General features: G+C 44.1%; 1 protein-coding gene across 3 annotated transcripts; it reads left to right on the top strand.

Annotated features, from left to right (window-relative positions):
* Positions 1 to 64: 64 nt before the first annotated feature.
* On the top strand, positions 65 to 22,239 carry LOC128337714 (uncharacterized). Of its 3 annotated transcripts, none has more exons than XM_053279011.1 (14): positions 65 to 373; positions 3,100 to 3,135; positions 4,375 to 4,423; positions 4,526 to 4,592; positions 5,082 to 5,132; positions 5,698 to 5,725; positions 6,449 to 6,479; positions 8,224 to 8,281; positions 8,784 to 8,814; positions 9,823 to 9,859; positions 11,402 to 11,437; positions 19,324 to 19,411; positions 21,586 to 21,613; positions 22,101 to 22,239. In XM_053279011.1, the coding sequence occupies exons 1-12, from the start codon at positions 67 to 69 to the stop codon at positions 19,388 to 19,390; spliced, it is 798 nt and encodes a 265-aa protein (XP_053134986.1). In that variant the 5' UTR covers positions 65 to 66; the 3' UTR covers positions 19,391 to 19,411; positions 21,586 to 21,613; positions 22,101 to 22,239. The 3 variants fall into 3 exon arrangements, with proteins under 3 accessions (XP_053134986.1, XP_053134987.1, XP_053134985.1); XM_053279012.1 differs by having other exon boundaries at positions 66 to 373; positions 19,324 to 19,369; XM_053279010.1 differs by having other exon boundaries at positions 72 to 373; positions 19,324 to 19,359.
* The last annotated feature ends 214 nt before the right edge of the window (positions 22,240 to 22,453 follow it).

Raw genomic sequence — 22,453 nt, 5'->3', positions numbered from 1 at the left:
GGGGTGATGGGAGTTGTAGTCCAACACCATCGCGCGGGGCGGGGGCGAGGTCCAGAAAAACCCTGCATGCAACTTCACACGGCCAGGGATGCTCAGAGCCTTATTCCATGCCCTAACCCTAACCCTAACAACTCCCCTCCCCAAATCTGGCGACCCCCCCACACACATTATTGCTGGCTCTCTCTCTCTCTCTGGACTACCACAACCGCGCGGGGGGGGGTCCCGAGCCCGCCTTCTACCCGGCGACCGTTAGAGAGCCCCCTCCTCGAGAGCTGGCCCGGGGCGGCCGTTGAAGAGACCCCGCAGGCTCCCCCTCGCTCCCCAAAACTCAGGCTTGAGGCCGGCGAGAAGAGGCGCAGAGCGAGAGAGCCGGGTGGGGGCCTGCTAAGGGGGGTCTCCTCCTTCCCTGACCCCTTTCTCCCTAAGTCATATAGAAGGAGGGGAGGAGGAGGGTGCTCGGATGGATGATCTCGAGGGTCCTGCTTGCTCATGCCTGATGCGTTTATTGTTGGCTTGGTTAGGGGTGTGATAATCATAGTCTTGGGGAGGGGGCTAGGAGCCTCTGGGTGGGTGGGGTGTGTGCTCTGCCTTGAAGTCTCCCAGCCCCCCCCCACACACACAAAGCACACCACACACGCACCACTCTGCATTTTCGGGGATATGCTTTACCTTAGAGGAAGGGAATTGCTTTATTTATTTATTTATTACATTTATAGCCCGCTCTTCCTCCGAGGAGCTCAGAGCGGTTACTTATGCATGGTTATTTTTTATCCTCACAACAACCCTGTGAGGGAGGCCTCACTGTACCTATCCCATGCATGTAAACAGGCTTTCCCCATCTAGCCCTATGTTTTCTGGGGGGGGGGAGAAAACAGACAGTTTTTGGGGTTTTTTGGCGGGGGCGGGGGGGGAGGGAAGAGCATCCTAGGTGGAAGCTAATAATATCTATAGGAAGAGGACCAATATTTAGACACTGCTTTTCAACAAACATTCCCAAAGCAGTTTGCAATAGATCTAAATAAATAAGGATGGCTCCCTGACCCCAAAGGGCTCACAGTCTAAAAAAAGAAACCGCCAGCAACAACCGCTGGCTTGCTTATTTATTTATTTATTTATTTAAAATATTTATGCCCCACCCCTCCAGTGTGCTTCTGTTCGGGGCAGCTTCAATAATAGTATAATTTAATAATAACATTTCATAATATCCACTTTGTTGCGCCTACCCACTTTCCCCCCCATTTAAAAAACAAAAACAAAGAACACCCTTGGGGATGGGTGTTTTAAATACAGTGTTTTAAATACAATATCACCCTTTTCAAATTCTAAGCATCATATCAGAGCTGATTTTTTTTCTTTTTGTTTTTGTTTTTAATTTATTTAATAAGACAATACATAAACATGAATAGTAAAACTGATACATAATGACATTCGTTAACCATCCTTCCAGATATGTAAATAATTAGATGGAGGAAAATGACTAAAATTATCTTGATTTGTGAACATTCTAATGATTTTTTCATGATATGGTCAGATATCAGACCTGATAATATCTATCGGTTTAAAATATTTATGCCCCACTAGAACACTACTGCTGGGGTGGTCGTATTTATAAATACTATAATTACATAATAATAATTACACAATAATTAATAATATCATCTTTGTTTTTCCCGGCCCATTAAAAACAACAACACCCCTTCAGGATGGCTTTCTTTTTAAAACACTTTTTAAAAGGTAGATTTATGGGGTTGTTTCAATAAAACCCCAACCCTTGAGAGAGAAAGTATGTTTGAGTGGGGGATAGCAAGATTTGGATGATCCGCAAAAGATCTCATTATAATTCATTTAATCTGTTTCCCCCCCCCATAACTATCACACACACTTTTGATATATTTTCCGTGTAGTTCCCCCCTCACTTGCATGGGGAAGAAAACAGCAAAGGTTTGAGGAAGGGTATCTCATATGTCATTGCAGCCACCCCACCCCACTCCCACCCCATAGATCCACTTTGACAGCAGAAATGTAGAAGAGGGATTCTCAACCTTGGGTCCCCAGATGTTATTGGACTTCAGCTCCCATCATCCCCAGCCCCAATGGCCTTTGGTTGGGAATGATGGGAGTTGAAGTCCAACAACATCCGGGGACCCAAGGTCCCCGAGAATCCCTGAGTTGCAATCCCTGAGTTGGAGACCACCACCATTTTAAGACTTGAGTGAACTGATCTAATAGCACCCTCACTTTAAGCTTTGGGAAAGGACATCTTTGAGAAGGGCATGACATCCCCACCCTATTCAGTTTGGGGCGGGGTGAGATCATGATGACTTGGGAGAGGACATCTCATTATAATCTTCTTGTAGCAGTTTCTTAGTTCCCTGGGGCATATAGGGGGATGAGGGGCTGTTTTTCTAATTTAACCCCCTCTTTAGCCCAGAGGCAATTTAAATGGGGCATGATCGGTTCTGCAAGGATATCCCTAGAATGCCTTCCTCCTGAATTCGCCACAGCTATGACAGTGGAGGGAATTGCATTTAAAGGAAGCATGCACATCATTTTAACATGAATCACTGTATTTACATACAAATATTAAAATAATGGCCTCTAACCAACCCATTACATGTTCCCTCCATGAAGATAGTAACATTATTGCTCTCCCACCATCCTCCCTCCAATTTTTGAGGATAATTTATGGAAGAGGCAGAGAATTTAAAGCATATTAGCAGCTGAATGCGAGCATAGGGAGGAGGTAATTATTACAGATTAATTAAGGCAGGACCTTGTGTAATTGTACCCCCTCCAGCCACAATGTATCTGGTGTTGAACTGAACACCGAGACAACGTCACTGTTGCTGCCCACACCCAATTGCGCAAATAAATTAAGGAGGTATCATTTATCCCCTTCCCAGGGTCCAATTAATCCTTTCCCTCATCCATCTAAATTATTTGCGAACAATTTAAGGACGATCACTGTGCTTCCATGTTTGTGAGCAATACCAGTCTTTATCTAGGCCTTACCAGGTTTTTCAGAAGCTGATTTGATGGGTTAAAATAGTCACCTCCAAGCCAAATAATTACTAACTTCATATTTATTTCTGGTTCCAGGTTTTGCTTGGAAAATGCCATTACTTGAAAAACAGGGTAAGGAAGGCTCGTTCAAGTAAATTTTAGGGATGGTGGGATATTCCAACAGGTCGCATGAGCCACAAACCTCTTAAACTGGTTGGCCAACTTCTCCCAATTGGGATAATTAGATTAATTTTCACTGCCACATGTGATCCTGCCAGATTATGTTCCATATTTTTCAACGTATGGAGTTCTACTGATAGAAGCATACTTCATTTACAGATAACCTTTTTTGCTGACTGAATCAAAACCATGGCCACAATCCAGACAGCTACATAATTAGGAGCCGTATGTGATCGTTGGGCCTTCAGTAAGAACATAAGAACAGATAGATCAGGCCCAAGGCCCATCTAGTCAATGTTGGGTCCCCAGATGTTATTGGACTTCAACTCCCATAATCCCCAGCCAAGGCCATTGGGGCAGGGGATTATGGGAGTTGAAGTCCAATAACATCTAGAGCAGGCTTCCCCAAACTGCGGCCCTCCAGATGTTGCTGAACTACAACTCCCAGCATCCCTAGCCACAATTTATTGTGGCTGGGTATGCTGGGAGTTGTAGTTCAGCAACATCTGGAGGGCCGCAGTTTGGGGAAGCCTGATCTAGAGACCCAACGTTGAGAACTCCTGAGCTAGTCAACTGGTATTCAGAGGCATCCTGCCTCTGAGGCTGGAGGTGGCCTATAGCCCTCAGACTAGTAGCCATTGATAGACCTCTCCTCGATGCATTTATCCAAACCCCACTTAAAGCCATCCAGGTTGTTGGCCGTCACCACATCTTGTGGCAGAGAATTCCATAGGTTAATTATGCTTTGTGTGAAAAAGCACTTCCTTCTGTTGTTTCTAGATTTCTTGGCAATCAGTTTCATGGGACAGAATAGATGACCCCTGGTTCTAGTGTTGTGAGAGAGGGAGCAAAATTTCTCTCTATGCACTCTCTCTGCTCCATGCATAATTTTATATGCCTCGATCATGTCTCCCAGTAGTCACTTCTTTTCCAAACCAAAAAGCCCCAGGTGCTGTAGCCTTGCCTCATAAGGATCATCTGGGCTGATCCTCTTCTGCACCTTGCTCCAGTTCTACGATATCCTTCTAAACTGTACGCAGTACTCCAAGTGTGACCACACCATAGTTTCTGGTTTGGAAACTGCTTTTTGAACATCTTGTTTGCTGCTGAGGCAATAAGACTCCTGATTTCTGACCGACCTGTGCTTGATGGTATAATGCCCTCTTTCCATCTGTGCATGTTTCATTATAGAAAATGGTGAGCAGGTGCTGGTGAAAAACGAGGCCTATCTGCAGATTTTGTAAGTCCTTCTACAAAATTACCTCTCGAAATAGATGGTGTCTGATATTTTTGTATTAAAAATTCAGCCTAAACATAGGGAAATTGTCTATTTATGTTTCAGAAAAAACAAAGATCAGAGGAAGAGGCTTGTGCATGAAATCTGCACCTTTTTGGACAGCAGCCAGTCTGTGAGTAACTCACGAAATGAGCCTTGTGGGTCTGCTGCACATGAAAATCAAAGATGGGTGGTTAAGATGGGTGTAATTCTCACATCACACATTCACACATCAAAGATGTGTGTTTTTCTGCTGAATCTCTCTCTCTCTCTCTCTCTTCTCTCTCTCTCTCTCTCTCTCTATAGAGGTCTTCTTCCATATTGTGGAAGAACGGCTGCTAACGTCAAGCTCCATCTTTTTTTTTTTACAGCCTAGGTTCTCATGACTAACTAGTCCCATTGATTTCGACAGGATCTAGGCAACAGCCACTGGACGGATGCTGTGCTGGGGATGGATAGGGCCAGTTGCTCCCCTCCTACTAAATAAAGATAATTGCCACTTTTAAAATGTGCCTCTTTGCTCAGTTAGCAAGGGACTAACTGATATGCTAACTGATATGCTACCTTGACACCAACTATCATTCAGTTGGTTGTTTTGTCTGTTTCCTTTTTTTGCTTTTAGGTTCAGGAGATTGATGCTCTAAGAACAGAAAACAGGAAGCTTAAGAATGCGGTACCTTTTTGACATTTTCTTTACGTTTGTGGCTGGCTTACAACCTTCCCTTGTATTTCAGTGCATGGAAATTATTTATTTATTTATTATTATTATTATTATTATTATTATTATTATTATTATTATTATTATTTTATTATATTTATATCCCGCTCTTCCTCCAAGGAGCCCAGAGCGGTGTACTACATACTTGAGTTTCTCATCACAACAACCCTGTGAAGTAGGTTAGGCTGATAGAGAAGTGACTGGCCCAGAGTCACCCAGCAAGTCTCATGGCTGGATGAGGATTTGAACTCGGGTCTCCCCGGTCCTAATCCAGCACTCTAACCACTACACCACGCTGGCAAGTTTATTTATTTTCTTTATTTTTACCATTCTTTATTTTTACAATAAAATCAGGTTCTTTATTTTTACAATAAAATCAGGTTGAGGGGGCCAGACACTGCCCATGCCTGAACACCAGTTCAGGTTTTAACTCCAGAGGTGAAATCCATAGGATTTAAGGGGTTAATAGATAAGGGTCTGTATTTGAACCTAATACCACTTTTGTTCATTTTAAACTTAGAACTCAAGGCTGCGTTATAAAACAAAAGGTATGTATTCATCGCAAAAAGAAACACATTAAGGGGATTGTACATCTGGAGGAGAGTCACCTTACGTGGCGCAGCGGGGAAATGCTTGACTAACAAGCAGAAAGTTGCCAGTTCGAATCCCCGCTGGTATGTTTCCCAGACTATGGGAAACACCTATATCGGGCAGCAGCGATGTAGGAAGATGCTGAAAGGCATCATACTGAGCAGAAGGAGGCAATGGTCAACCCCTCCTGTATTCTACCAAAGGAAACCACAGGGCTCTGTGGGTGCCAGGAGTCGAAATCGACTTGCCCGCACACTTTACCTTTACATCTGGGGGAAGTACTTTATTAATGACTTTGTAATCTTACCCTTTCTCCCCTGAAGTCAGGAACCTTATCCAGATAACTGTGCTGGGTGAATCCATGCCTGGGTGTAAGGGAGTAGTTCTAACCTGGTTCATACTTTAGCTTTAGTGAAAAAAATGAAATCCAATGTCTTTGGCCTATTCTCAGCACATTCTCTCTGATTAAAATCAAAATGTCAGAATCTGAAATCGCTTGAATGGATGCCAAGAGACATATCAAGGCAAATAAACTGGTTTTAAAATCAAGGTGACTTGGAGGGGGAAACCTAAGGGGAGAGGGAGAGAGAGAGAGAGAGAGAGAGAGAGAGAGAGAGAAACTTCAAATAAGAACAAGTTCCACTTGCAATGGGCAAAATGATCTTTTTCTTTCTTCTTAGACTGGGCACTAAAGAAAGAAGAATATGAAAAGTAAGACGTTATAGGTTATGGTGATATTTTAACATCTTCGATGCCTGTGGGGAAGCTTCTTACAGATCAAACCTCTGGGGCCCAGTGCTTGCAGAGGACTATTGTTGCATCACAACTCACTACTTGTGCGGAGAATGCCAACTAGCATGCCCCAACACTGGGGAATCCTAGTTGGCATTTTGCACGCACGTAGTGGGCAGTGTTCCCTCTGACAGGGATTCCCAGATGTTGTTGACTACAACTCCCAGAATCCCCAGGCAAAGGCCATTGCAGCTGGGGATCCTGAGAGTTGTAGTCAACAACATCTGGGAATCCCTGTTCGAGGGATCCCTGATAGTGGGGCTGGCGAAGTCTGGAATTCGTAGTCTGAATTCTTTGGTGTACACTCCACCAATTGTCCTTTCTCAGCCTCTTCCCTAGGGGGTCTGTCGATATGCCATGTCGGTTGGGTAGGATCATGGCCAATGCCTGACGGTGTGCAACATATAGTACAGTCTTACGGGGATTTGGACAAATTCATGCATGGTGTGGAGAAAGTGGATAGAGAGAAATTCTTCTCCTTGTCACATAACACTAGAACCAGGGGTCATCCCATGAAATAGATTGCCAGGAAGTCTAGGACGAACAAACGGAATTACTTTTTCACACAACTCATAATCAACGTGTGGATTTCTCTGCCACAAGATGTGGTGACAGCCAACAACCTGGATGGCTTTAAGAAGGGTTTGGATAACTTCATGGAGGAGGGGTCTTTCAATGGCTGCTAGTCAGAGGGCTATAGGCCACCTCCAGCCTCAAAGGCAGGATGCCTCTGAGTCCCAGTTGCAGGGGAGTAACAGCAGAAGGGAGGGCATGCCCTCAACTCCTGCCTGTAGGCTTCCAGCGGCATCTGGTGGGCCGCTGTGTGAAACAGGATGCTGGACTAGATGGGCTTCCTTGGGCCTGATCCAGCAGGGCTGTTCTTATGTTAGGACAAGTCTATCAATGGCTACTAATCTGAGGACTATAGGCCACTTCTAGCCTCAGAGGCAAGATGCCCCTAAATCCTAGTTGCAGGGAGAATCACACAATCACACTAATGTTGGTAACCCACATTGAACCTAGATTCACATGACTGTGTGAACAAGGCCATTGACTTTCAATGACATATATTGTACATGAGTACAGCTGCTTCTTATAAGTGTGTGTGTGTGTGTGTGTGTGTGTGTATGATGAATATTTATATACCACTCTTCAAAGAAAGTTCCCCAAAGTGGTTTACATAGATATAAATAAATAAAATGGCTCCCTGTACCCAAAGGGCTCACAATCCTAAAAAGAAACCTGAGAGAGACATCAGCAACAGCCACTGGAGGGATGCTGTGCTGTGGATGGATAGGGCCAGTTGCTCTCCCCCTGCTCAATACAGATAATCACCACTTTAAAAAATCACCACTTTAAAATCACCTCTTTGCTCAGTTAGCAGGGGAATGTTAGCTTATCATTTTTCTCCTGAAATTTCCATTGTTTTGAGCTGGTTAGTTTTCATTTTGTCCTTGAAATGCATTTGCTTCCCTTTTTCTCATTAGGAGTAAAAAAATAAGGAACCTTTTACAAATTAAAAAGTGAAATAAATTGAACTAATCTAGACGAATGGCTTGCCTCTGTACCTTTTATACTTATTAATCATTTTTGTGTGGCAAACAATTGCGTTTAAATTTCAACTTCTGAATATAGATTTTTGTGTTCTGCTTTATTTTCAAAGTGAGATTGAGAGACTTTCGGGCGAGATATCAAATTACCTGAATGTCACAAACTTCTGGGTGAGTATAATACTACTGTTTCAGGAGTGGTATGTAAACTTCCTAAAGACCAGTTACATTGTGATTTAAAAGCAAAGACAGGACCTGTCTAGGTAAAATTAGTCATGACCAAGTCCCACTGAAAGCAAGGGGACAAGTTAGATGTGACAGATCCCGTTCCGGAACTTAATCATGACTAAACAGAGCTGGATTTATTGGGTCCAGAAAGTGGAAGGAGTTGAAGGTCTTTATAGACTCTTTTTGTGTTGATAAAGATTGACTAATTCTCAAAATGGAATGTGTATGCTTGGCTGTGTGGCTGTGTAGAGAGTAACCACCCTTCCAAAAATGGCTCAGGGCAGTTTACACAGAGAAATAATAAATAAGTAAGAAGGATCCCTGTCCTCAAAGGGCTCACAATCTAAAAAGAAACTTCCCGCAACATCCTAAATACTTTTTGGTCTTCTAAGGATATCTTGTTTGTTTTAATTAACTGCTAGTCAAATGGTGTTTTTCCATTTAGTATGAAGAATCTGAGCTTCTCAACAGCCAAGGTATGTTATTTAAGTGACTGCAAAGGAGCTTAAGTGGTGCAGCGGGGAAATGCTTGACTAATAAGCAGAAGGTTGCCAGTTCGAATCCCCGCTGGTACTATGTTGGGCAGCAGCGATATAGGAAGATGCTGAAAGATGCATTATCTCATACTGCGCGGGAGGAGGCAATGGTCAACCCCTCCTGTATTCTACCAAAGAAAACCACAGGGCTCTGTGGGCGCCAGGAGTCAAAATCGGCACCCTTTACCTTTGATGGCACCCTTTACCTTTAAAGACCCTAACCATAATTACACATCCACTTTCCTTTCTGACAGTCTGTAAAGTATGTTTTGGTTTTAATTATGGCCCTCTTGAATATGGCCACACAGTCTCACCTGACTTCCTGTACTCACAAAGTGGATCTAGCCTGAACAGCCACCGGAGGTGCTGCTCAGGTTAACACTGCAGAAGTGTGTAGATTAACATCTTGATTGTGAACCTGTTGGTGAATATAAAGCCTGTAGTTCTAGATCATAGGCCCGAAATTCAGTTTCCCTCTGTTTCTAACATTGTGCATTGTAAATCCTCATGTGCTGATGGAGCAAGTGTTAGGATCAAGCTGTTAGACCAAGTGGACTCCATTCCCAAATGCAAGGGCGTCATCAGGGGGTGGCTCTGTGGGGCACGGGGCCCCAATGAATTGCTTAGAGTCCCAAAGCTCATCAGAGACCTCTCTCCTCCATGACCTCTTCCAGAAAGGAAGGAAGTTCAGCCATGGAGGCACAGAGCCTGCGAGAGAGTTCCCAGACACACATATCTCTCTGCTGCTTCCACCTTCATCACCACTATATTATAAAATCAGGGACTTTTAAAAAACCATGCGTAATGATTCGGGGGTGGGTGGCTGGGGGGTATGACTGAGTTTAATTATTAAAGGGGGGCTGTGGGTGTGGGCCTCGGATCTTTTAAGTACCTAGCAACATCCCTGGCCAAATGTAAACAACTGTAATATCGTTCTTAATGTTACAGATAAAAGAATGCTAAGTGAACCAAGAAAACATGTCAGGTGAGAGCCAAACTTTGTCTCCCATTAACAAAGCGCTCTGTTTTAAGTGGTGAACTCTAAAGATCTGTGTAACAGGAAGAGAGCTGGTCTTGTGGTAGCAAACGTGACTTGTCGCCTTAGCTAAGCAGGGTCTGCCCTGGTTGCATATGGAAAGGAGACTAGAAGTGTGAGCACTGTAAGATGGATGGAGCCACTCTGGGAAGAGCATCTAGGTCCCAAGTTCCCTCCCTGGCAGCATCTCCAAGATAGGGCTGAGAGAGATTCCTGCCTGCAACCTCGGAGAAGCCGCTGCCAGTCTGTGTAGACAATACTGAGCAAGATAGACCTATGGTCTGACTCAGAGTGTGTGTGTGTAAGTGAGTGTGTCACACACACACACACACACACTGTTCCTATGTTCCTAATTAAGAACATCAGAACTAGGGTTGCCATATTCTAGCTCTCTAAATCCATGTGACTAATCTGCATATTATTTTAATTGGCTTGAAAATAATTTGCATATGCAAAATAGCAGCTGCTCTTTCCAGCTGACTTGTATTTGCTCTGGATATCTACCAACAATAGTTGGGGAAAATATCTTTGCCTGACCATTTCCCTTGACATATTAACACCGGCAATAGAACAAAAAATGGACAGCTTTTTAATGAAAGCTGCAATTCTGTACATACTTATTTGGAAGAAGATTTGGTTGACACCAATGGTGCTTACTTCTAAGTAGGCATGCACTGAATGTAAAGCCAAGAAAGTCCTTAAACATTACAATACACAGTCTGGCAGGCTGGTAGTAATTCACATCAAAAGCAAACTATCCTCTCAACTGCCCAAAAGAGATTCCCCTGCAGATAACAAACAAGGCAGCATTCCTCAGGGGATTACTGCACTTGTGAAAGTGAAACCCTCCCAGCTAACCTCTTCTGCTCTTCCTCTCTTAATCCAAGTCCAGCAGTTGAGCAGAAGAGTGACTGCACGTTTTGCTCCATAACTCCGCTTCTACAAGGGCTAGAGCTTAGCTTGTTGGGTTTTTTTTTAAGAATGAAAGCTGAAATCCGGGCGAATCTGGGTGGGCTAAGCAATCCGGGTGAGATGTCTATAATCTGGGTGATACCCGAATTCTGGGGGGGTATGGCAGCCCTGATCAGAAGAACCCAGCTGGATCAGGCCCAAAGCCCATCTAGTCCAGCATCCTGTTTCGCACAGATGCCTCTGGGAAGCCCACAGGCAGGAGGTAAAGGCATGCCCTCTCTTCTGCTGCTGCTCCCCTGCAACTGGTGTTCAGAGGCATCCTCCCTCTGAGCCTGGAGGTAGCCTTTAGCCATCAAAACTAGTAGCCACTGATAGATCGGTCCTTTTCACTCCAATTGCATGGCCCATATTGACCCAGCAGAAGGCTCTAGAAAGGTTTTAATGGGTTTGAACGGGTCCATAAGCATTGTTTTCGAATGTTGGCCTACATAACAGGATAGGAAAAGCTGCCATTGATATATGTGTGAATCAATAGCGGTCGCTTTTAAAATAATAAACTTTCCCTCTGCAATTCCACAGCACTCAGACAGAGCGCACTTTTGGACTGGAGAAGAGGTAACTGTGCCGTTCACTGTTTTTAAATTGCTTTATGTGAGACTTCCTATGGAGTTTTCACACGGAATTTAGTCTATTTTTCCCCACCTAAGAATAATCAGGCAGTCTGCAATGGAACCATTTCCTTTGATTAGCGTGCTGCTTCTTTGCCACTTGCATGTAGCACAGAACCTACAGAATGAACCTCAACGAATGCGTTGGGCATGTATAATTTATATTTTGTATTATATCAAAAGGACTGGTGGAGGGACCTTGGAATTACCCAGCTCCTGTATCAACAGTTACCAAGTCTTAGTGGGCTCCATGAGATTGCACATTCTCCCGTGATGTGGATATGGATGTATAACAGTGTGGTACACCACCACTATCTTTATATTTGTGTCTGCATGGTTGGCATTGCTCCGCCCCTTGCCCCTCCCACCCGCCAACTCTCTCATGACATTTTATGTAGCTTGCTCTTTGCGCTGTCAGGCTCTTGGCATCTGATCGGCTCTCTGGGCTTCCCTAGCAAGCAAAACAAGGCCTCTCCAGGAGGCTTGACAGATAGGGCTGTTACCCCGAATCTTCTCTGGAAGAGAGTGTGTACGTTCACACACCAGCCAAACCTACCCTGAAGTCCCTTCGAGATCCTTGGATCCACTCCACGCACAAATCAGGCTTTGTCTTGTGAATTCTAGCTTATCTCGGTATATTTCCGGGTTCTTAAAACGCTGGGTTTAAGCGACTTTTTCCGAAAACGCCGGAGCAAATAGGGAGAGGCAGTGATGTAGAATCACTAGCGTGCTAAGAAGGATACTCTCTTCAGAAATGCAGATATAGTTCTTTAGAAAGCTCTCCCCCCCCCCCACTGGCTAGAAGGAAAACACAGAAGCATGCCTCGTGAACTTGCATCAAAACTAAACCCGAGAGCAGAGGGGAGGGGCTGCTTCCCTCAATGCCGCGAGTGTGATTCGAAGTGGCTTTGCTCAACATTTACCCCGCAGCATGAAGCCAGGTGCGAATAACTCCCCAAAGGGGAGAGGGAGGGGAGAAGAGTTGCAAATAGTGCAGGTTAGTTCTTGGGTTTTTAAAAGCCTGATTCCAAGACAGATTCCACTGCAATTTCTTGCCACCAGCTCTGTAATGGCTTCCTTCTGGAGGTAACAGTTCTTGGCTACTTGCATAGTATTATATTACTCACCAGCGTTGGCAGGATTTACTTCTGGGTGTCACAGTTCTTAGCTGCTTCTATTACTTTTATCCCCCACTGAATTTATATACAAGTTATTATCGCCAACGTACAATTATAGAAGAGTTATTATAGGCAATGCACCAAGAACAAAAACACTAAGAGATCATATCCTTAAACTCATCATCTTCTAATCCAATATATAAACATAACATTATTCGACCAACAAAACGTATAAAAGAAAAAGAATAACACTAAAAAATGAGCATCTAGTTTATATTCCCTCGCATCTTAACCCTCGAACTGCCCTAGTGAGGAGAACATAACCACACAAATGGAGGATTCCTATCCTGAAAGTGATTCTCCCCATATCCTATAAAGAGGCTCCATTTTTCAACAGATTTTATCCCGGTTTACTCTCTTTACTTTGCAGTAAGTTAATTAGGACATAAGAGCAACATCCCATGCTCTTTGGAATCCATCATTAAGAGCAGTAGTAAATTTATTGCGGTCACAGACCAGATTAACAAACAATAACAAAGAATAGCATTAATAAGAAAGTTCAAGAAATGTCAAAGTTTACAAAATCACAAACTCTTCAAATTACTAATACAGGCTTTACAGAGCTTCGACGCCACAAAACAGAACTTTGCCACATGATCTGAAATTACAGGTTTAAAATTGGTCAGCATAATTTCCAAATAAAATTGGTCTGTATGACCAATTAAGAGCTGGATGTGTCTGCAATTTCCCTTTTATTTAGACAGCCAGCAAATTGGTCCTTCATTCTATGCCCACCATTAACATCTCTTCTGTAATGTATCCAAATGATGCTACTCTTTGCTCTTTTGAAAGTGAGTAGCCAGTAATGTCTTTTTCCCCTTTAGAACTTCTCCCCACAATTTGCTCATGAACAGGCAACTCCAAAACATATCTGTCAGCACCCTCCACTCTACATTTCCATTATTGATCATGGTTCAAATAACAGATTTTTTTAAAAACCGCAATTACCCAAATAGAAGATGACTCTGAATTTGAGACGACCGCCTTTAAAAAAAATACAGTTAAATGCAGTTATAAACAGTTAAACCTGGAAGGAAGAGGACCCTGCATTTAAGATGACATCTAATATCAAAGAACTTCTGAGGGGATTCAAGTAAATATGGTAATCTAGTTGGAGTCCAATACCATCTATACTGAACTTTCAAAAGCGTTCTTTCAGTGATGCATTAATCACACTCCTAACTTTGTTCTCCCAAAGCCATTCTACTTTTCCTCTTGTACTCTTCCCTCTGACCCTTTATTCCACTTTCTCATATGCACCTGTTGGTTTCTGATTGATTGATTGATTGATTGATTGATTTCTATACCGCCCTTCCAAAAATGGCTCAGGGCGGTTTACACAGAGGAATAATAAATAAATGAATGAATGAATAAAATAAGGTGGATCCCTGTCCCCAAAGGGCTCACAGTCTAAAAGGAAACACAGGATAGACACCAGCAACAGCCACTGGAGGGATGCTGTGCTGGGGGTGAAGAGGGCCAGTTACTCTCCCCCTGCTAAATAAAGAGAATCACCACGTTAAAAGGTGCCTCTTTGCCAAGTTAGCAGGGGATAACTCCTTTCACTTTCTTCAGGAGTGCACACCATCCACTTGTTCCTTCAGAACGGGACATTTTATTGTACGTTCATCCCAGGTTACACCATGCAAAGGTTCAAAGGGCTGTTTGTAATTTTACAACAGTGTTATGCCGTTGGAAATATTGGAACATTCGAGGTCAAACTCTTGCCATTTTCTCTGTCACTTGATCATATATTAAACAAGCCCCAGTTGGCTCACTCACCATTATGCTGTCCCCACCAGATTTGAATTCTTCCAACTTCCCAGCATCCCAGGTATAGCGATCTGCCAAAACAGATACAAAACAGATGTCATAATCCCGGTATACTATGCAAAACAGATGTCAACAGACATAATCCTGGGCTAACATTCCCTATTATTAAGTACCGAATTTCTAATAAACTCTCTGTTGTAATAACGGATGGATTCTCCCGTTTCCTCTTCTTATTCTTACGTTTTGTTGTAAATCACCCAGACACTTAAGTTTTGGGTGGTATAAAAATACGTTAAATAAATGATAAATAATTCTCACACCACATTTTTTGATGGGGATTTGAACTCAGGTCTCCCTGGTCCCAGTCTAGCACTCTAACCACTACACCATGCTGGCTCTCTTAGCTTGTTTCCCTCTTGTTCCACTCTCATTAGCTGAAGGGGCTAACTAAATCAAGGTAGATTAAACTAGCAAAATAGCATTGCTGCTGTGATGTGTGAATAAAAACAAGGAATATTGTTCACTTTCGCCTTTTCAGCCATCTTGTTGTTATGTTAAAAAGTGTGTCTATGAAAAATGGTGGCCAGAGTGGTGTAGTGGTTAGCGTGCTGGACTAGGACCGGGGACTAGTCTCCCAGTGGGGAGACTAAAGTTCAAATCTCCATTCAGCCATGAGACTAGCTGGGTGACTCTGGGCCAGTCACTTCTCTCTCAGCCTAACCTACCTCACAGGGTTGTTGTGAGGAGAAACCTAAGTATATAGTACACTGCCCTGGGCTCTTTGGAGGAAGAGCGGGATATAAAATGAAAATAATAATAATAATAATAATAATAATAATTTTTCCCCATGCAGTCCATTTAAAAAGCATGTTCAGGGGTTGGTAGCCTTAGTGTGAGCGCAGGGACAGTAAGGGTCAAACGGTGCTGCCTCTTTTTAGTTTCTTCAGGTAGGGCTGGGAAAGATTCTGGCCCGCAGCCTTGGAGCGCTGCTGCCAGTCAGTGTAGGCCATACTGAGCTAGATGGACCAAGGGTCTGACTCAGAATACGGCAGCTTCCTATTGTTTACAGTGAGCCTCCAAAATGGCACACAGTAATCTTGCTTGACTACAAATACTGGGATCTTGTGGTTAAATTCGGTGTTCCCTCTAACAGGGATTCCCAGATGTTGTGGACTACAACTTCCAGAATCCCCAAGCAAAATCCATTGCAGCTGGGGATTCTGGGAGTTGGAGTCCACAACATCTGGGAATCCCTGTTAGAGGGAATACTGGTTAAATTAGTATTCTACCTTTTGAGAGGATGCTAATTTTGTTCTCCTAAAGCCATTCCTACTGTTCCTCTTCTCTTACTCTCCTCAGTTAATTTTACATCCCGCTCAGGTGGAATCAGGAAGGCCCCATTTTGAATACAGGTGTGCACACATTGCCTTGATACTGCCACCCAGAATAAATCGCATTCTGCACACAGATGAAAAAAAAGTAGAGAGAAGCCAGGTCTCTGGGCCTTTCTGCTTTATACACCACAATGCCCATCACATCGTCAGTGTCTTCCATGTAGGAAAAAAAGAGGAGGCGAATCCTCAAGAACCAGAGAAGGAAAGTGAGGCAGCCGGGAGAATGTCTATAAACGTTCAGAGCGACCGCTTGCCTAACGTTTGAATGGCTAGTTAAACAAAGCCCTTGTTTCTATTCACTTTGTTGCCCAAAGTTGAGCATTATGGACTTGTACGTTGGGTTTTATTTATGGACCCTGCATGGACAGAATACAGTCAACAGTTCTCCGGTACCAGCCCCACTGAAACGAATGGGAGTCATGGAGGGGCAGATTAAGCTTTTTGTTGCCCATGGCTGGTACCGGAGAACTTTCGCCACTGTTTTACATTAAACGGAAAAGGTTTGCCTTTTTTTAAAAAAATGCGGTAAAACGGGGGGACATTCTCCTCGCCCACTCCACTCTTGCTGCAGCTGCCACTGCCCATAGAGAGGGGTGGCAAAATTTGAGGAAAGGCAAAATTTGTTGCTCCTCAAATTTTGCCGCCCTAGGCAAATGCCCACCCTGCCTCTCCGTTAATCCGCCACTGGAATCATGTAAAAGCATGAACCAGTCTTGATTGCTAAGTGAGCAAGAATTCCTTGGTAGATTGTGCCGTGTGTGTGTGTGTGTATAGTGTGTGTCTGTGTGTGTAAATGACAGTTATTCTGAGTGCCTCACTTCCTCTTATCTGGTTATGGCTGGTCTCAGATTTGGGTCCCCAGGACTACAACTCCCATCATCCACAGCTACAGGCCATTGTGGGGACCCAAGTTTGTGAACCCCTCCCTGAGCCCCATCTAGTTACGTTCCATCTGGTTAGATCATCTCCGGTGGCCCTTCTGTCGGTCCCTGATTTCCGAGATGTTCGGGGCTCTAGGACCCGTGAAAGGGCCTTTTCGGTTGCTACCCCACTCCTTTGGAATTCTCTCCCCCTACAGATCCAGCTAGCCCCTTCCTTACCGATCTTCAAATCTCTATTGAAGACTTTTCTTTTTCGCCAGGCTTTTGCCCTGTAGTTCATTTTTCTGTTCTTTGATAGTTACTTTAGGTTTTGTTTTTTGTTTTTTTAAACAATTTTTAATTGTTAATGTAATGTAACTTTTAATGTTGCCTGTTTGCATGTCGTTGGGCACCGCCCGGAGTCTTCGGAGTGGGCAGTTTATTAAATGTCTCTAATAAAATAAAATAAAAATAAACCCCCTGGATTATTGCACTTTCGAACACATTTCTGATGCTTTGGAAATGCCTGCGTGCTGTCTTGTGAGGCATTTGTGCCTGAAAGGTGGGGTGATTAATTAAACTGGTAATCAGCAGCAAGTGCCTGTGTGTGTCAGATTAAGGAATGTCTCAGCGACTCGCTCAAGAATTACATCACTGGAATATTTATGGGGATGTTTCCTCTGGCTTTGCCATGACATCATTGTGACTGTCTGGAAGCAGGCAGGCAGAAACAGCGAGGAAACCGTCCCTTGAATGCTCAATTACTGAGTCTGAAGCTTTACTGTCCTTCTCGTCTTTTTAACCTAACAAAAAGCGACGGAGAACTCTTCTCTTGCTGAGGACCAGCATGCCCCAGTTTGGGACAAATTATATTTGTATTCTGTCTGCAAGTACCAGAGAAGTGTACATTTTAGCTATAAGTGTAAGTCAGAGGGATACAGAAATGCCCAAGAACTGCTCTTGTGTGTGCTAATCTCATAACATTTGGGATTAGATGCTATTCCTAGCACGACAGGACTAAATAAAGGAGGGTTGAGTGTAATAAATCCAGGCCACCTTCCGTGCTGCATTGCTATGTATAGCTTCATTTGGAGGGCACTTTCGGTTGTAATTAAGTGATGCTCCATGCTTGCTGTGTAAACGGCACAATTGTTCCCTTAAGGCATACCTTTTCCTCCTCGCCTACTCCCTTCATTCTGATGATCCTCAAGAATAATTGTATTTCAAGGAGCTGCTCAAAAAGAGCATCTTGAGGTCTCAAAAATGAATCTGTATTCATTCCCTAAAGCTTGATTCTAACCTCAGTTTGCCTTGCATTTCATTCACTGAATTCAGACATAACAGGAAGCCGGAGGTCTCTTCACCTCTGGTTTTCTCACCCATTCGTCCGGATTCGGGGAAATGGAGTTTGCGGGGGGGAAGCAACCCACAGTTCTCCTCCCCAAATTCCAGTCTGAAGCTTTGGTTCAGAGTGGAGTTTTGGCGCCGCAAACTTCATTTCTGCGGCACCAGCGTTAAATCTGAACACTGGCACTGCGGTTTCGGAGAACCCCACAGAACCGGAGTTGAGGGAGGAATCTCCTCCCTCCCTCTCACTGTATTGGCTGTGTGGGCTGTCCTTCTGTCGAGGACACAAGGAGGACAGAAGGAGAAGAGAGCTGGTCTTGTGGTAGCAAGCAGGACTTGTCCCCTTAGCTAAGCAGGGTCTGCCCTGGTTGCATATGAAAGGGAGACTCGAAGTGTGAGCACTCCATCCTCAGGGGATGGAGCCGCTCTGGGAAGAGCAGAAGGTTCCAAGTTCCCCTCCCTGGTAGCATCTCCAAGATAGGGCTGAGAGAGACTCCTTTAAAAAAAAAATTAAGATTTTTATTAATTTCTAATACAGAGAATACAAAAGGCAAGGAATTTTTTAAAATTAAGATTGTTATTAATTTCTAATATAGAGTTGAGAGAGACTCCTGTCTGCAACCTTGGAGAAGCTGCTGCCAGTCTGTGAAGACAATACTGAGCTAGATAGACCAATGGTCTGACTCAGTATATGGCAGCTTCCTATGATCCTTTGAAGGAAGCCCGCACAACAAGGTCCCTGCCTCTCTGCCGTCTCGCTGATGTCAAAACATAGATGGGAGAACGGTGTGTGTGGGGAGCAGAACTGCGGGTCCATTGGACCCACGGTTCTGCATTATCTTTGAACGGGGCCAGTGTGTCACTGAAACAACATACTGGTTTTAACTACCATCCAATTTAAGGGCTGTTTAATCTTGGCCTAACTGCATTTTGTGTTCCGGGGCCTCATTTGATTTAGCCTGCTTTAATAGTATCTGGAAAGCACTTATAGTTTAATTAGTGCTTTGTTTCCTTGGAAATGTTTCCTAACCTTGTTAGCGATCATATTTTCAAATGAATAAGCCCAGAGTGCCTCCTCTTTATACAAGCATTTTGGGTTACGCCGAAAGTAATTTATATCATGATCTTTTTGTTCACACGGCATTCTTGAACGTATTTACCAAACTGAACTTTCATGCCTGGAAGTAGTGAGTGTAGGGTCTCTTATGTGTTGATCTTAATAGCTGGTTGTGCTAAAAATACCGCTCAGAATTAACATTGCTTTTATTCCATCCCACACAGAACTGTTGAAACTCAGACTGGTGACGATAGCTCAAGGTATCAAACAGTAGGTCGTAGTAATTCTTGATCGGAACAATGCAGTACAAAGGTCTGGACCTCTCAAAAATGAATTTGATTCTCTGTGTGATTACAATTAAAGAGGGCACTAAAATATTGAAGCTGGGTGTTGGGCTAATAACTGGCCCCTTTGGGGGTTCTCCCTTGGGAGGAGAGCTGTTCTTGTGGTAGCAAGCATCAACTATCCCCTTTGCAAAACAGGGTCCGCATTGGTTTGCTTTTGAATGGGGGACATGTATAAACACTGGAAGAAATTCCCCTTAAGGGATGGGGCTGCTCTGGGAAGAGCAGAAGGTTCCCAGTTCCCTCCCTGGCAGCATCTCCAAGATAGGGCTGAGAGAGACTCCTGCCTGCACCCTTGGAGAATCTGCTGCCAGTCTGGGTAGATAATACTGAGCTAGATAGACCAATGGTCTGACTCAGTATATGGCAGCTTCCTATGTTCCTATGCTGGGGGTTAGACCTGGGACATCCTGCTTGCCAACTTCATGGGTCCCACCCCTGAGTTATGGCTTCTTCCATTGTCTGGACTATGAGTGTGAGCACTGGAAGAGATTCCCCTGAGGGGATGGAGCCGCTTTGGGAAGAGCATCTAGGTCCCAAGTTCCCTCCACAGCAGCATCTCCAAGATAGGGCTGAGAGAGACTCCTGCCTGCAACCTCGGAGAAGCCCCTGCCAGTCTGGGTAGACAATACTGAACTTGATGGGTGGTCTGACTCAGTGTATGGCAGCTTGCTATGTTCCTATGAAAATGATTCTCAGCACATTTAAGGGCCACATTATGGGCCTGTTCACATTATCATAAGAACATAAAAACAGCCCTGCTGGATCAGGCCCATCTAGTCCAGCATCCTGTTTCACACAGCGGCCCACCAGATGCCTCTGGAAGTCCACAGACAAGAGGTTAAAGCATGCCCTCTCTCCTGCTGTTACTCCCCTGCAACTGGGACTCAGAGGCATCCTGCCTTTGAGGCTGGAGGTGACCTATAGCCCTCCAACTAGTAGCCATTGATAGACTTCTCTTCCATGAAGTTATCCAAACCCCCTCTTACAGCCATCCAGGTTGTTGGCTGTCACCACATCTTGTGGCAGAGAATTCCACAAATCGATTATGCATTGTGTGAAAAAATACCTCAATTTGCTGGTCCTAAATTTCCTGGCCATCAATTTCATGGGATGACTCCTGGTTCTAATGTTAAGTGAGAGGAAGAAGAATTTCTCTCTCTCCACTTTCTCCACACCATGCATGGTTTTAGAGACCCCTGTCATATCAAAAGCTGGGTACGAAGAACATCCAGCCAGGATTCCAGACCAGTGTTCCCTCTAATTTTTTTTCCATCCATTTGCAGAATAGGTTTTGCTCCAGGTAACAGTATCGTGTGTAGGAGGGTGGGAAAGTGATTGTGTGCCAGCCACGCTCTGGGTAGGATTGCATGGCAATGTGCTTTCCCTCCTCCTAGGGTATAATGTGATACCCTATGTGATTTGCTTGTATGTAGCAGGAGGAGAGCAACTGGCCCTATCCACCCCCCCAGCACAGTTCCTCCAGTGACCGTTGCTGGTGTCTATCTAAAGTTTCTTTTTAGATTGTGAGCCCTTTGGGGACAGGGGGCCATCTTATTTATTTGTTATTTCTCTGTGTAAACTGCCCTGAGCCAACTTTGGAAGGGCGGTATAGAAATCGAATAAATAATAATCTAGGAGAGGAGAGCTGGTCTTGTAGTAGCAAGCATGACTTGTCCCCATAGCTAAGCAGGGTCTGCCCTGGTTGCATCTGAATGGGAGACTTGATGTGTGAGCACTGCAAGATCTTCCCCTCCGGGGATGGATCCACTCTGGGAAGAGCATCTAGGTTCCCAGTTCCCTCCCTGGCTTCTCCAAGATAGGGCTGAGAGAGATTCCTGCCTGCAACCTTGGAGAAGCCGCTGCCAGTCTGTGAAGACAATACTGAGCTAGATGGACCAACGGTCTGACTCAGTATATGGCAGCTTCCTATATTCCTAACTACAACTCCCACCACCCCCAGTCACAATTTACTGGCGTTCAAGGTTTGCCCACCCCTGGTTGAGGAAGTAACAACTCCCAGAATGAAATAAGGTTTACTCTCTTGTAAGTGGGCACAGGACTGCAGCAAAACAAGTTTGGAAGTCAACCTCTCAGACAATGAACCTGATTGTTTTCTTATGATTATTCTCCCCAATTTAGCTACATTGTTGAAGACTCATTATCACAGGTAAGCAATGTTGCTTGGTCATGGCTTTGGGGTGGGGGGGGGCAGTGCTCTGAACGTGTTACAGCTACTTATCTGTTTCACTCCCATGGCTGTTAATCCAATTATTAAATTAGTTGGTAAAGACAAACACTACATTTACTTTAAAAATTAAAAAAACCCCACCCAAACAGCTCAGATGTGTTTTAAATCCAAGCACATAATAATACTGTTTGAGGCAAAAAATCCCACTTTCTCTTTATGGGAAGCCTTAAGTGGTGCAGCGGGGAAATGCTTGACAGAAGGTTGCCGGTTCGAATCCCCGCTGGTAAAACATGTCGGGCAGCAGCGATATAGGAAGGTGCTGAAAGGCATCATCTCATACTGTGCAGGAGGAGGCAATGGGAAACCCCTCCTGTATTCTACCAAGGAAAACCACAGGGCTCTGTGGGCGCCAGGAGTCGAACGGACTTGACGGCAGTGGTACACTTGACTTACTTTCTCTTTGCAGGATGAGTTCGAATAGCCGACGTCCAGTGTAATAATCACCTCTCAGAGTGTTGGAGAGCTTTTATGTTGGACATTTTACATGTTATTAAGCATATTAAAATATTTATATCTATATAACAAATAAAGATATTTTCATCCTACCCACAGCTGGAGTTAGTACAGTCATTATTAAAACATGTGGGATGTTAAAAAAAAAACAACCACACACACACACACACAACCACCAAAGGGATCTGCAATGCATCCCCTCAGCCAGGATTTAATGTCACCCAATGCCGTTTGGAAAGTGTGTCTGTCCCATCAGTCTGGGAAAGCAAATGAGTCACTCTGTGTTTGTGTCCCCTTCTTTTCTTT

This window comes from Hemicordylus capensis, chromosome 14, assembly GCF_027244095.1.
Source record: "Hemicordylus capensis ecotype Gifberg chromosome 14, rHemCap1.1.pri, whole genome shotgun sequence".
NCBI lineage: Eukaryota > Metazoa > Chordata > Lepidosauria > Squamata > Cordylidae > Hemicordylus > Hemicordylus capensis.
This window is presented reverse-complemented; position numbering and strand designations above follow the sequence as displayed.